At 36.7% G+C, this 16,534-nt stretch overlaps 2 protein-coding genes across 2 annotated transcripts; both read left to right on the top strand.

Annotated features, from left to right (window-relative positions):
• The first annotated feature begins 1,375 nt into the window (after positions 1-1,375).
• On the top strand, positions 1,376-2,079 carry LOC116174521. The gene is made up of 3 exons (XM_031492458.1): positions 1,376-1,710; positions 1,767-1,906; positions 1,966-2,079. The coding sequence occupies exons 1-3, from the start codon at positions 1,485-1,487 to the stop codon at positions 2,077-2,079; spliced, it is 480 nt and encodes a 159-aa protein (XP_031348318.1). The 5' UTR covers positions 1,376-1,484.
• A 76-nt stretch (positions 2,080-2,155) lies between these two features.
• LOC116175150 (odorant receptor 67a-like) lies at positions 2,156-3,378 on the top strand. Its single transcript, XM_031493264.1, has 3 exons — positions 2,156-2,477; positions 2,537-2,797; positions 2,846-3,378. Exons 1-3 carry the CDS (start codon positions 2,190-2,192, stop codon positions 2,909-2,911), a joined length of 615 nt encoding a protein of 204 aa, XP_031349124.1. The 5' UTR covers positions 2,156-2,189; the 3' UTR covers positions 2,912-3,378.
• The last annotated feature ends 13,156 nt before the right edge of the window (positions 3,379-16,534 follow it).

Consider the following 16,534-nt stretch of genomic DNA (forward strand, 5'->3'; position numbering starts at 1 on the left):
AAAAATAAAATAAAATATTTAATATGCTACCTTTTTAGATTAAAATATACAAGGTGTTCTACTAAACACATGAGATTAGGTCCGATATATTTTTTCGTGACCGTACACTTATCTTGTATATACAACGGCGGAACTTAGGGATTCTTATCTATTTCATGTAGTGCAATCGGATTTAGCAGATTTGGACTTATATAACAGTTATCCCCTGAGTTCTTTACCATTTGGAGACCCAATCTCACGAATGACTAATACACCACAGACAGATGCTAATTGTAACTTCAATTATTTTACATTTGGTACAACACGCCGCGAAAGGCTGTCATTGAAAAAACGAAGCTAACACACACGTTCTTCTCCAACACAAGGATGATCTTATATAAACAAACCATCTGCAAATATATGGCATACAATTGTCAACAAATTAGACAATAAAGTGTCATCAAAAGCACACTACACTTGTGTGAAAGCTATAATATTTATTAAAAACGTGCTGGGAGTTTTCACACATTCCCTTTTTTGGTCAAACTTTTTACTATACATTCCGGCACAAAGATAGCATTAACCCATGCGTGACATTAACATTATACTTAGTTTGAACAGTATAGCGACAAAAGTGTACAAGGTTTCCAGAACATCTAAAAATTGAGATAACCTTCAAAGGCAATGCTTTGCTGGCAAACTTTTTACCCCACAAACCGGCACAAACGTAACACTAACCAATCCATCTAGTCTCGAAATTTATGGCGACAAAAGTGTGCGAAGTTATAGCAAACATCTACAGGCATCTAAAAATCGAAATAACTTCTTCCAGGAATATATTTTCCTGGCGATACGGCACAAACGTAATTTGTGGAATATGTATCGATATTCCTTTATCGACTGAACAAGGAGAATCCGACGAATTCAAAGAAGCCAACGTTGATCCCGAAATAGGGATAAACGTATTCGGCAATGAAAACAGTGACATTAACGAACCGCCAGGTCCGTCAGGCCTGCGTAAATAGAGAATCTAATGTTACTTAAAATTAATTGATCATAGACTAATGATTAATCAATTTGATTAATTAATTAAATGACTTTTCCTAAAACGTTGATACATAGCAGTTCGCGTCCTAGGATATTCGTAAATTGTGATATCCTTCACGGAACTTCATACTTCACATATCATTCGATGGCTCAAAAACTGGAGAATAATCCCAAATGTATAATTAATTAAAAACATTAAAAATTGTCAAAAATTTATATATAATTCAAAAGGTTTCTAAAGCAATGATATTTATGTACCTACTTATTTTATGTTATATTCAAAAAAAAAAACCTAAAACTTTCCATAAAATGTAGCCGCCTATTGAAATACCTACCCACATTTGCGTGCCTGAAATGTTTATTAAATGCATCTCAATTATGTATTAACTTCAAACTTTTGCGATCAATCTTTCGTAAAACGTATAAAAGGCTGAACGATCACAATTTTAGCTACAGAAATGGAGATGTCAAGCAAGACAACGCCGGCGTACTTCGATAAGTTAAAACAAATTTCCCAATTAAATGGATTTGTACTGCGGAGTAAGATGCGAAATGGTGAAAAATGTGTCCAATTTGTTTACCTGTTTGCTATGTATCTATACGCTGTACTATTTTTTTACCGAAGCTGGAATTTCGACAGTGATGAAATAGATGACTTTATATACGGCGCTGTGATAGCCAATAGTAGGTATACGTATAGTAACAACACGAACTTTTTACTTACCACACATTGTACTTAGTGATACCGCGAAGTACAATATTAAGGATACACAGGTCCAAACTGGCAGATTTGTTGAAGTCATTGGAAAATGCGAACAATTATAAAATCAAAAGGGTGTTTGAGTTACGCAAGGAACTAGAACGTGCGTTATCCACAGCGGTAAGTTTCGGCTCTTAAACTTATAATGGGTCGTCGTAAATTACAAATAACATTTTAAGAGTTCAATATTCATACCAATGGGAATTGGATCTTTCTTGGTTACTGTCATTATATGGTTCTTGACAAAGAAGCCTGGAAGCCTCCCTTTCGGTTCAATGCCTTCCTGGGCCTAGATTATGTCTTAACCGATACTATAAAGTTGTGCCTAATGCTACAACTGCAAATTTTGTTCGCATGCATGGGCCTAGATTATGTCTTAACCGATACTATAAAGTTGTGCCTAATGCTACAACTGCAAATACATTTTAAATACTTACGAGTGAGTATTAATGAGGTGATGGATGATGCAAAAGAGGATTTTTGCTGCGAGAAAAACATAGATCCAGCCTTAGTTGACCAACACAGTGTCCCATGGTTATATCAACATGGGCAAATGAAGAAAATCATTTCGCATTACCAGTACGTTATTAAAATTGCGAATGAAGCGGAGACAATATTCAACAAGTCTGTACTGGCCAGCTTCGTGAATTTGTCATTTCTAATTTGTGCCGAGTTACTTCGCCTGACAAGTGTAAGTCGACTGACAAATAAAAAATAAAAATGCTCATTTAGTGTGAATGTATTGTATAGGTCCCAACGTTTAGTCTACAATTCTGGAAGATGTGTGTCTATGTGCTTGCAGCGTGCACGTATTTCTTCGGGGATTGCTTTTTTACACAACGCGTAATTACAGAAAATGAATATCTTGTTGATTCCTGTTATGACGTTGATTTTGTTGGCAGCAATTTACCATTTCAAAAATGTTTGCTTCTCTTTATGGCACGGACACAAAAGTCGGTAGTATTCACAATCGGAAAGTTTGCCCCAGTTACGATGGTTACCATGATTACCGTAAGTGAAAATCAAAATTCTTTCTGTTTTTAAGATTGTTCTTTTTAGATCCTAAAGGCGTCGTTCTCGTACTTTACACTGCTTCAAAAAAGACAAAATCGTGCAAGCACCTAATCACCACCCCCAAGTGGAGCTGCAGATTTGAGGATGTTAAATTTCAATTTGACAACTGCACAAAAAAAATATCTACTATGTACACTTTCACATAAACACAAAACAGCAGTAGTACCTATGGTCAATGATCCTGGCCAGATATTTTGCAGATGTGGGCAACGAGAAAGCAAAAAGCGGTGTAGATTTGGGGTTTGAACGATTATGATTTGATGAGTACGTGTTTGAAACGGTTTTGACTTATCTTATTGTAGGTACCTGTTGGCCGATGCCGACTTGTATTTCTCACGTCAATTGTGGACGAGTTGTAATTGCCCTTGTACTAGCAACAATGTAGTACTAATTATATAACAACAACGGTCAAGCCAACAATGTGTACCACGTTGGGGCCCAGATTGCACCAACGCCACTTTATAGTACTTTTAATTTGCTCCAACTTCACAGGTGTGTTAGTGAAGTCGTGTATTTTACCCTTAGTCAATAAATAAATTGAAATAAGTAGTCTTTTTCATTTTTACAAAAAAATTTTCAAAAGAAGACGAGGCAGTAGTGTTAAAGATCTCAAAGAAAGATATTATACATTACATTTTTTTAGCAACTTCAACCCCTGCATCGTTTCTCAATCTAATTAGTGTATAAAGGCGCGTACAGACATGCAACAAAACATCGTAACGTAAGACCGGTGCGTAACAAATTTGGACGCAACTTTGCAACAGCGTAACGGTGTAACATCGTAACATTTCGGCGTCCCATCCGTTGTCGGTATTTCATCGTCGCATCAAAGGGATGTTACGCGTTCATGTTGCACGTGGTATATGCATGTTTGTACCACTTTGCGAACGTTTCCTATTTAACTTGTCAATTCACTTTAGGGCGTACTGCAGTTGAACATGGAGTGGACGGAGAATACTGTGCTAAACTTTATTGAAGTGTAGGTACAGAAAAAAAGAGATTTTGTGGGATACTAAACACCCCTTTTATTATAATCAAATTTTAAAAAAACGACGCATAGGTAGAAATTGCGCAAGAGGTCAAAATCACGACTAAATAGTGCATTACAATACAAGCTGCAGCAGCAACGTCCATTCTAACAAGAAAATTAAGAAACTGATGGGATGGCAATATGTTTCGCGTCAATGTTACAGAGCGGTGTTCTGTTGCACCTCACAATCCAATCACACCGTAACTTCGTCCTGCAACCAAAAATGTTGCAGAGCGGAGTTACGGTACGATGTTCTGTTGCATCTCTGTACGCGCCTTAAGAACGGTAAGAGGTATTTATTAAGGCGCGTACAGACATGCAACAGAACATCGTAACGTAACACCGGTGCGTAACAAGTTTGGAGGCAACTTTGCAACAGCGTAACGGTGTAACATCGTAACATTTCGGCGTCCCATCCGTTGTCGGTATTTAGTCGTCGCATCAAAGGGATGTTACGCATTGATGTTGCACGTGGTATATGCATGTTTGTACCATTTTGCGAACTTTTCCCATTTGAATTGTGGATTCACCTTAAGGCGCGTACAGACATGCAACAAAACATCGTAACGTAACACCGGTGCGTAACAAATTTGGGCGCAACTTTGCAACAGCGTAACGGTGTAACATCGTAACTTTTTGGCGTCCCATCCGTTGTCGGTATTTCATCGTCGCATCAAAGGGATGTTACGCGTTCATGTTGCACGTGGTATATGCATGTTTGTACCACTTTGCAAACGTTTCCTATATTTAAATTGTCAATTCACTTTTGGGCGTACTGCAGTTGAACATGGAGTGGACGGAGAATGCTGTGCTAAACTTTATTGAAGTGTACAGAAAAAAAGAGATTTTGTGGGATACTAAACACCCCTTTTATTATAATAAAATTTAAAAAAAACGACGCATGGGTAGAAATTGCGCAAGAGGTCAAAATCACGCACTTAATAGTGATTACAATACAAGCTGCAGCAGCAATTAAGAAACTGATGGGACGGTAATATGTTTCGCGCCAATGTCACAGAGCGGTGTTCTGTTGCATCTCGCAATCCAATCACACCGTAACTTCGTTCTGCAACCAAAAATGTTGCAGAGCGGAGTTACGTTACGATGTTCTGTTGCATGTCTGTACGCGCCTTTAGTGCGTACTGCAATTTATTGAATATGGAGTGGACGAAAGACGCTGTGCTAAGTGAAGTGTACAGAAAAAAAAAGATTTTGTTAGATAATAAGCACTCCTTTTATTATAATAAAATTTAAAATACGAGGCGTGGGTAGAAATTGCCCCAAACAAAAAAAATTAGAAACTGATGGGACGGTAATATGTTACGTGCCAGTGTTACAGAGCGATGTGTTGTTGCACCTCGCAATCCAATGACACCGTAACGTCGTGCTGCAACGAAAAATGTTGCAGAGCGAAGTTACGTTACGACGTTCTGTTGCATGTCTGTACGCGCGTTTTACAGTTTCATACGGCTAGGAAGAAGAGTATAGTCGTTACTGGGAACCAAAACAAGGATGGCCGATGATTTCCTATTCGAATTTGGCACTGAGATCCATCGTGGTGTAGGGTACGTGAGGGGGGGTTTTGTCATGGTGCAAATGAACTCCCTCTGTTAACCAGCGCTTTGCTTTGTTCCGTAAAGCTCGACGTGCATTTGTTAAGGTCTTGCCGCGTCGATTGTTGTACCTGATAGTCGATCAGCAGAAAGCATTTCCTGTCCCAGAATACCAAAGCCATCCTTCCTCGTTGACGGTGTTTGCTTGAATTTTTTACCACTTGGAGAACTGGAATGCCGCCATGTTGTTTGTTCCTTGGCGTGAAGTCGTCCTTTACAAATGAATCTAAAAATTCCTCGCAGAAACTCACGAGCACTTTCATTGAAAATAGAAACAAGTATACATTGTGCACAATACTCTCGTGAAAATATAGCGCATTTTTTTAAACCGAAATAGCTTAGTAAATGTTTGGGTTATAAAATAGTATCATGATGATATGTGTCGCCCAGTCGATTCATTTTACCTTTGAGAGTACTTTCCTCCGACACTTCGAGATATTAGCTCTGAAAGTTTTGACATCACCAATGGAAAAAGAGTCGCGCGGGAAAGTTATAGTTTGTACGAACCAATTTATTTCGATTATTTCGACACTCCATTAGAAGAAAGTTATATGCACGTTTCACTTTCAAAAACAGCGCATCTCAGGAAATAATTCCCCTTCAGACAGCGAAATTTGATGGCCGTCTGGTATAGGATAACTATTGCAAACAGGACTCTAGCACCATTCTCCTAGAAGTTCAAAACGGCAGAAGTGGGCCCGGACGGACGGAAAAACGCAATTTTCCACTTGCTTTTTATTAACGATCCTCGAAATCGTTTGCTGTCTGTCTGCCTGTCCGTCTGTCGCCCCTGTCTGTGCGCCTGTTTGTCCGTCTGTCTGTATGCCCAAGTGTAATTATAGCTTTTAAAAAATAATTCCAGTGTTTTTTGTGTACCCTTTTGTACCTATAATATATACCTAGTAACTAAACAATAATCATAATAACCTATAACGTGGCTCGCATCCTTCCACCAAATGTACAATATAAAACAAACAATTCTGACTTTTTTTAAAGTCGAAAAATTAAACACACGTTGTACCAATTTTTCGTCCTTATTATTATACATGTGTCATAATGTCCATGTACCAAGGTATGGACTCTAACGTCCCGTCCTAGGCTATGATCTGTGTCCCATTTGTCCCAATCTCCGCGTCCCATTGTCTGCGTCCCAATATTTGCGTCATACTATCCGCGTCCCAATTGTCTACGCCCTAATGTCCGCGTTCTATTGTCTGCGTCCTACTGTCTGGCGGCCTAATGTCCGGCCACCACAATGTTTTAATGTGCTATAATAACATTTTTATTCATTTAACTTTGTACAAATACTCAACAAACCGTATTTTACTAATATATTTAGACAACTTGTTTAATAGGCATTCTTTTAGTCTATCTTTACACACTGTGTCGGTTTTGCTCACGATACACAAGTTTTGCTATGCAACTTTCATTTTGACATATGCTTTATATACCTCACAAATGAAACTTCTATTGTTGTTATTACAGCAAATCGACTATTGTATACCCGACTGTAATAATTGTGCAGCGATAACAAAAATGAGTCAAGAGGAGCAAAGGCAACTTCAGTCGTGCTAAGTACTTTGGGGGGTTGCACATAATAAAAATCCGATACAACTCAATACCGAACGACCCTCAAGATCTTCGCGCACCCATCATTTTTACACACCTTAAGAGATCGATTTTGTCGCACCAGATCGGCATAGTTTGTAGAACAAATTTTTTGAATTTACATTACATTTAAATATCTCAACAAATTTTTTGATTCGGCATTGGTTTTGCTTAGATTCGAGGTTGTAGTGCATAAATAAGTACATTGTGCAAATAACACTGACCCTACATACAACATTTCATTTAAATATTTTAACAAATAAAGAAATTGGATTGTGCAAACACACCTGAACCTTACAATGAAAATCAACAGTTTGGTTGCGCATGCGCAAATTCTCGTCTGTAGAGTTACTTGAAATTTAAGGAATAGGTATGTACTAATACAGAAAATCAGACATTCATATATTCTTTGTAACAAAAGAAATCCTTTTTTTTTGGAGGTTTGGGAAGTTTCTGGACTGTCACTTTTTGGCTCGTTAGTCTACGTAGGTAGCGACCTTTCTTATATCTTTAAAAACATGTGTACCAATTTTCAAAGTGATCGGACATTTCTATACAAAGTTGCCGTGCACACGAACAGACAGATGGACAGACAGACAGCATTGCAAATTTATAAACGATCTCGGGGATCGTTAATAAAATTTTACATACTAACAAAGTAACCCAAAGAAATTGAACATCGAAAGTAGATATATCTTCATTTTGACCAAAGTTAGAGATACGTGTACACAGTTTTTTTTTAGTATTATTTATATCAGGAGTGGAACGTTACCTACTTGAGACTTAGGGAAATTTTTGAAAACCCTTCACCAAATGAATTTCCTTTTGTAAGGCAATAATCAAGACGAACCGCATATTTTGAGCATTTGCGTAACTCTGTGTGAAAAGTGCTTAGGAATTCATGTCATAGATTGTGAAAGAATTGTGAAAACGAAACAAATTAGTTTATTTTAAATATAATGTTAATGCACATTTACCAATGAAAATAAAAACCTCTGTAATCTAAAATCCACTATTTTTGTAAGAAGGGGAACGGAATGAAAAGTTGTCCACGGACTATATAGGCCCCACGTTGGGCGACAAATAATAATGCTGTGTGCATTTGCAAGCGCTTCGAGATGTTATCTTGGTGCTCAGGCAATAATACTGGACTTCTCTACCTTGATATATTATAATGTACTATTATACAACTTTTATATTTATACCTATATTTTGACAATAGTAAGTACATCTTGTATAATAACAAGCAAATTATCATATTATTATTTTCACATTGGGCGGGCACTGGATTGCCTCGGATTGGCAATGGAAGAACAAAAGTCGCGACCACTGGTCTCAGTGGCCGTTTTAAGGGTAAGGTTGGTTTCCCAGTTCTACTGAGCTTACTGGCCGTTTCGACGCTGCTTACATTTGCGTCGGATGGCTCGTTGTTGTGTTGATTGGACGAACCGCGCTGACCAATAACATGACATTTTGTGGCCGGTCCGTGCAGAACGCAGCTGGCGTATCCGTAGGCCAGAAAGACCGTACATAAAACACCAAAACAAAAATCTAGCTAGCTCTTTAGGTACATTTATTTATTAGCACGGCACAAAACTTCTCCCCGGCACAGAGGAGAAATTCGACTCTGCTCTCAGTTCACCTGTTAAATTCTAACAGATAGTGGGCCAGACCAAATACCTTAAACTCCAAACTGATCTGCAAATTTTGAATAATTAAAATGGACCGTGGGCAAGCATCTAATGAAAACACGTAAATTAGAAATGAAGTCGTTAGAATGAAATACACGGAAAATTAATGTGAAAATTACAAAAGTGCGATTTAATCGTAACACACAAAAGGAAAATGATACCAACACACAAATAATTATTACAAAAGACTAAAATTAAGATTTAACTACTTATGTACATTACTTGTCCGGAAATTGTAATCAAAATAAAAAAGGGATCCGTACACAGTTCACAAAAAATTACAATTTTCAATTAACACACTAACGACCGGGAAATCGCAGCATCTTCACTGCAGGTAGACAAGTACGAGCCAAATAAAAAAAGAACTCAACTTCAAATTCAGTCACGTTGACAAACTTTCAATGCTGGCTGTCGCTTCAACATAAATAATCCACGATGGAACTCGCAAAAAGCGAAATAAATTCTTCTATGAAACGTAACTCTGAAATTAAATTAACCGCACTTTGGTCCTAAACTTGGCGTAAAGCCGATTTTAAAAACTTCAACGAAACGTAGTTCCTCTCTCAACGTGGCAAAAGACGATTTAAAACTTCTATGAAACGTAGTTCTTCGTTGACTGTAGCTAAAACGCCCCGCTTTTTCTTGTTAACTTCATATTTAAGGCGAAACCCTTTTTCCGAAAATCAAAATTACATCAACCAATTATTATACACAGTTGACTATCCCCTCAACGTACCTTACTAGACCACAAAATACAGGTCGAATAATTTTTATAAATCAATTTGTTATCATACATTAAGAGACTTAAATTCTAGGAAAGTGTTATTTTTTCAGAAAACACTACGAAAATATTACCTAAAACCCGCACATTCAAGATAGAAATATAGCTGCGACCAAATATCGTGAATGAGGCACCAGTGTACAAATTTTGAACGAAATCAGCAAAAGAAACTCAAAAATTATTGAGTTCACACATCAGATAGACGGGCGGATGTTACTAATGTACATACTACAAAAATCGTAGATAGGTACATGCGCATTTGCGCGGTTATATGTTACTATTGACTGGCGCTATAGTACAATGTATAGGTATTTGAACATTTTGTTGGATTCCCATTAAAAATTAAATTAAAAATGACACATTACTGGCGAGGAAATATTGAAGTACAAGGCCCCGCCCTTTGGGGCCGAGTACTTTAATTTCCGAGTCAAGTAGTGCCATTTTACTGACAAGTGTTGTATTTTACCCGAAATCGTTAATATAAAATTTCAATTTTCATATAGAACATTTGATTAATTAACCAGTCTGGCAGTGATGACAGGAGTCATTATAGACATTTAGCAATGTGGCAGGTGCGGCCGGAAAAGTGACAGGTGCGGCCGGTAAAGTGACAGGCGGCAGGAAAAGTAGTCAGGTCTGCTTCCGTCATGGAAACTAACGGTTTCATGACGATTTTTGGTAAAATATCTTGTGGTCCATACAATTTACAGTTACTATCTTAGAAACTTTAGTAGCGCGGCGCTAGGTCAACACACAAAAAAATGAGAGAAATTTATGGGAACAAGTTTTCAAAATGAAGACCTTAGAAACCTTCCACAGTTGCATTTTAATCAAATGCTTCATTACTTTAGGACCAATTATTTCCCTATCCCTACAAAATATTCTTCAACAGCTACATAATTTCATACAACTTGGCAAGAGATTTTCCCTCAATTTTTGTTAGGTGTTTGATTCAACAGTAGAACATTATCACCAAACGAAAGGAACTTTCGGGCCAATAATTTTTCATTCACCAAGAAACCGAATGCGATTAACAAAGGATCGTGGCGGTACAAACAATACGTACACTTCCGTACATAGGAAGTCATGGTACAATATTCGCGGTATGAACTTCTAATCACATTATCACTATTGCGTTTTTGATATATGTAGAGCCATAAGTGTTACTCAAATTTATATTACTAGCTCCATGGAGTGCTTGCATTTTGTGTTTGCGGCAATCGTTCTTAATCATATATATTTTATAAACCTACGCGCAAATTTATAATATACTGGAGACAAGGTCGCGTAAAGAAATAATATTTTATTGATATTCATGGATCCAAAAGTTTCTACAAAATGTAACCGCCTATTGGAATAACTTACATTTACGTTCCCGAAATGTTTATTAGGTAGATGCATTTAAATTATGTATAAAGGAACTTCTAACTTTTTCGATAAATTTTTCGTGATTCGTGAAAAGGATGAGAGCTCACGTATACCTAACTTTAATAATATTTTAGTCGCCCGTAAAAGTGATGTCAAAAAATTCCCCAATTAAACGGATGTAGGTACCTACCCATTTGTAATGGTGAATTATTCTTTAACCAAAAATGGAGTTTCCAAGACAAACTTGAGGATTACGCAGCATGTGTTATGTAAGTATGCAAATGTTTAATTGGAAGAAAAGAGGGGACTAAATTCCAATCCAAATAAATCAAGGGTCTAAAATGTTTCGTTTGCAAGCTATGCCTCCGAAACTTAACATAAATAGATAATATCTACACTATCGGGTAAGTACAAAATGACTAGGAAATGCGAAAGTGCCTCGTCTGACGTCTGTTCAGGTCTCGAGCGAAAAATATTGTAACGGAAATGCTCCAGACATGACGTCGCCTTTGGCGCTCTGGAATTTTCTACGCGCGCGATAGTGGGATTATTCGAGAATGTACTGGACTTACATTGCTTGCGTGTATAAATGGTTGCGGACCGAACATCGCGGCAGTCTACTACCGAACGAGTACCTAAACATCGAGCGCGAAAATCTGATATAAATTGCGAAGTGTGAGTGATATAAAGAATCGATATAAATTGTACGGATATTATAGTGTTTTAGTTCTGTTTAATAAATATTGATATAAATCGAACCCGAATTTATAAATCACGTTACAATATGAACATAGTTGTTGGTTACATAATATACAGAGATGTTTTTCTTCCGAGTTACTGCTTGAAATTGGTAATAGGTAGGTATATAGCACGGATTCTTTACATGAGTAAGATCTGGAGACTAGAAAACAAATTCTCAGATCTAGTTTCCAAATCATTAAAACAGAACACAATATTTTCGGAAAATACTCGCAGTAAACAAAATGCTCAATTTTAATAAAATAGTTCCATATAAGTGCTACTTAAAAGCTTTATGGCCGTTTGCACAGACAAATTTAAGTATAGCTTAGCTTAAAATCCATGGCAACCATTGTCTTAACAATCGTTGCTATGGATATTAAGCTACGCTTAAGCTAAGCTTAAAGCTATACTTAAATTTGTCGGTGCAAACGGCCATTAAAGTTGTACTCAATTTTATTTAAATTTACCGCACCTCCTATCAAGTTAATGCCTTTCAGTGTGGGAAGACTGTTTTAATTACTCGAAATCCTGAATTGTACGTCAGTAGTTTTGTGACGCTACAACACTTTGCCATCTGCACAAGAAAGATGGAGGATTATGCCCTACCGTATTTGGTAGCACTTTCAGGCGCCTAGTTGGGAACACAGGATGCACAAAATCAAACAAAGCGTGGATGTGAAAGCGCAGTTAATATTCTATCAAAACCTATGTAAACAATTACCCAGCAAATGCTGAAAAAGTCGACTTTCGTAATGCTTTGAACAACATCGAACTGACCATTTTATTTCGTGCTGTGCGTTCCATTTATAATAATAATGACAGATGTCATTGGAATGCACAATGATTTGTTTCTCTTTATCTTCCCGTGCCGTTAAAGTGATAATTTATATACTCTTACTCTTGAAGAGACACTACTCATTCAAACCTATTAAAACTTCCATTTAACATCTGCTTAAAAAAATATAATTTTGTTCGTTGTTATCCACTTACGCTTTGTCAGTTGTGCGCGATGTATTTAACTTATAGTATAAATAAATTTGAGAAGTTTTTGCTTTTATTGAATGTCATCGAGATTGTTTATAACTTTGTATTGTTGTCTGTTTGTCCGTGTGCCTGACAACTTTGTTTAGGAACGTCCGATCGCTTTAAAAATTGGTACACGTGAATCTACTACCTCCGTAGTTGTAAAAAGATAGATGCATGAAGACTTTCAGGATCGTTCGGTATTTAGTTGTAGGTATATTTAATTTTCTTTTAATTCATTTGATTGAATAAGACAACATTCCTCCTGTAAGTGGAATCTTTGTTAGTTGTACCCCGTAAATTTAATCACTTGAAAAATCGAAAATTGCAGTTATTTTGAATAAAAACTTCGTTCTCGCCACCTGAAAGCTGTGTGTCACTTCTGCTACAAATCCTGGCCACGGGACTGCCTTTCGATTTGTGGTTTGGTCAATAGGGAATTTCAATTGAACATTTAATTTACTAAGAGTTCTGAGTCATGTAATCAATAATTTCGAATATTTGGAGGAACATTTTGTATTTGTGGGATGCGCTATCCACTTGTGAAGATAATTTTTATTTTGCTATTTGGTATTTAGAATAAACCAGTATTTATTTTGGTATCTAAATTGATTCTACTGTTATTACTATCCTCGTATATCTTCTCAATTTTATACGGGGAGAGTGCTCAACCCCATTGGTAAGTAGTGATCCAACTGTGCCTACTGTTGTAGGTTATAACCAGTTATAACGCTCTCCTAAAAGTGCGATTTTTGGTTTGAGCTAGAGGCCGTTCTTCTGTCAAGAAGTTGGCACATTTTTTCTCGTTAAAGGTCGTATATACAAAAAATTAGGAGAGACCGAAAAGTTTCTAAATAAAACAGGAAATTAATTTTTAGCGCATTTTCCAACGAAGTTGGGTGCAATGTCAACTGATATTTATCGAGATATCTTTTTTGAAATTTTAATCACAGACGCTTCTGTTACAGACAAACATAAATGATATTGCAAAAATTAGATGTGCGCATGCGCAGTCAGTGCCAACTTTTTTATTTATCAAGATATTTCTATGAAATTTTAACCATAGATGCCTCTTGTAAAGAAAAACATAGCGTCCATAGCTATGGCCTTTTGGGAAGTACTGATCATTCATGGAAAATGCGCTGAAGTTGGCGAAAACCTTTTTACTTGTTTATTCTATAACCTACCAGTGGGGCACCGAAAAAGGTTCAGGGGTAGAAAATGGAGCCTGACCCCCAAAAAAATCACCCTGTATATTTTCATTGCCATTGATATCACCAATGAAATAAACCCAGCGTAACGTATATTCCAAATTTCAGTACTTTTTGTCATAAAATAGGCCAAAGAATTAGCCCCCTCCGTGTATGTGCATGATATTTAGGAACACCCTGTATACGGGAGAAATATTGAATTTTATATGATAAAAGAAATTTTTTATTCGCTTTGTATTGTTGTTTTCGTCTCCAACGAAACGTGACGTCAGCAATTTTTATTTCTTAGTTCCTTTTCGCGAATGTCAATTAAAATTTTTTAATGGAATTTTACTCAGCACGCAAAACTATATCATTTAACAGTATGATACCTATCAGTGAAAACAGGAAAGTTACACCAGTTGATCTGAGATGCCCTGTATACCTCCTTTTTTTATTATAATACGATATACCTATCATACTGATTTCATACGCTCCTATCAAACTCATTACAACATTACAGCCTCCTATTACCAAATTGTGCACCACAGACGAGGTTAATTTGTTATTGATAATCAGCCCTGTGATGTATCACTAACGTTAAAGTTAAACGCATCTGTCAAACACGTCAATCAGCCCTGTGATGTATCAGAAATTTTGCGTTATTTAGTATAGGCAAAATGACGTTTTTGACAGATAACCTGCACGTTTAGTTTAACGTTTCTGATACATCACAGGGCTGATTGTCTGCTATGCTATGCTACCTTTCTAAGTTTAAATTTCTGTAGGTGACGAATTGTAATTTGTAATTTTCATAAATAAACAAAAATTGTAAAAACCCGTTCATTTCAATAGCGAGGGGGAAGTTTAAAGGAAGGTGTACTTTAGTTTACTCCCGCACCCCCCTATAAAATTGCAACCTTAAAACAGAACAATTGACAAGGGGGATACCCCTTAGCTGAAAGAAATAAAATAATCTCTGAATGAATCTAAAAACCACTTGGTCTGGTATTTTTGGGAGTCACATTTTTGGACCAATGTTTCTAGAAGGAAATTTAACACAGGAAATGTATCAGAATCTATTGAAAGTAATAGACTCTTTGATTATGCAGAGGGGGGGGGGGCACCATGGTCTCTAGACACTTCTCCGCTCGATACCTTTCTTTGGAGACATTTGAGTAACGTATAAGAGTCCACTTGACAACATTATTATGGTCGGTGTTTCTTGTGAGAACTCAGGTCTAGCCTGGTTAACTAATCGCACGGATTAAAATCAAGTAACGATTAGTGTCTGTGTCTGTGTCAAAAAACAAAAAAAAATGGAAATCTAGAGATAGTATGTAATTCATACTTACCAACATAGCTATTGATGGGCACAAGAGCCAACGCTATCAGGAAAGAGGAAAACAAAACAAAACAAAAAAATCATTATAATAATTCCTGTAATTTTATTAAATGGAGTTTATTGTGTAAGTGAGTTGTGATAACGTGGTGTGTTTCTGTGAAGAAGGAGTTTTGTGTTTTTTAACTGTGCTAGGACATGTAATTTTATTGGGTGGACCTGTCTTTGTGGTGCATGTTGCCTTACTTGTATTTACGGTGTTTCTTTGTACTTGAGGTTGTATTTGTGAGGTTGCTTGGGTTTTTGGTGGAGATATTACAGTATTTTGTGAGCTAGTTGTGCTGTTTAGGTTTTTGCGCTTCGATTGAATACGGGTGGTTTGTTTCTGAGAAGAAGGAGTATTGTGTTTTTTAACTGTGCTAGGGCGTGTAACTTTATTGAGTGGGCCTGTATTATTATTATTGTTATTATTATTATTAAAACTTTCCTATAGCTAAATGGAATTTTTTTTGCAATTTTTGACTTTTTATCAAAATTACAAATTGCAGTAGATGATCCGTTTTGAAATGAAAGTCCTGTATAATACTAATACAATACGCTGGGAAATTGTACATTCATATGGAAATCAAATAGTAGGTGCTTACCTTATTGCCAAATGGAGAAAATTACTGCCAATACCCACTAAACTAAAACTAAAAGACCTATTTATCCCACAAGAGACTACTAGGTAAATGCTTGCTTTAAACAAGTGTAACTACATTTACCTACGTTGGAAGAAATCGTAGTAAAATTCTTCTTTACTAAAAAGACCAAATGAATCATTCATGGCTTGTAAAATCGGCGCCGTCATTGCGTTACGCTTTGCAGTAGGAAGTAACACCGCATGACAGTAGTAGATATAGGGTAATCCCCCTATTATGATTATATTCAGTCAAAATTTGTTAATAGTGGCTATAAATAACTTGCAGGTTAATTTGATTAGATAAGTAATGAAGAGATTATGTACATACACTATACGTATACCAATAAATAAACCTTTTTGATTGTTTATAAGTGCATTTATTTGATACTTGGTCTCAGAGGGGGGGGGGGGGTAAACACATGTTCTGCCCTTCGTGGTATTCTAATGAAAGGTCTCATCGAAATAAATTGGTTTATACAAACTATAACTTTCCCGTGCTACTCTTTTTCGAGATCAGTGAGCGACGGGGCCACACGGGGGGGGGGGGCTCAATGAGAGGAACAGTTTTCTACAAACTACTGCCCTTCTTTCTGTCCTCTTATTAA

Source organism: Photinus pyralis, unplaced genomic scaffold (assembly GCF_008802855.1).
Source record: "Photinus pyralis isolate 1611_PpyrPB1 unplaced genomic scaffold, Ppyr1.3 Ppyr1.4_LG6, whole genome shotgun sequence".
Taxonomy (NCBI): Eukaryota; Metazoa; Arthropoda; class Insecta; order Coleoptera; family Lampyridae; genus Photinus; species Photinus pyralis.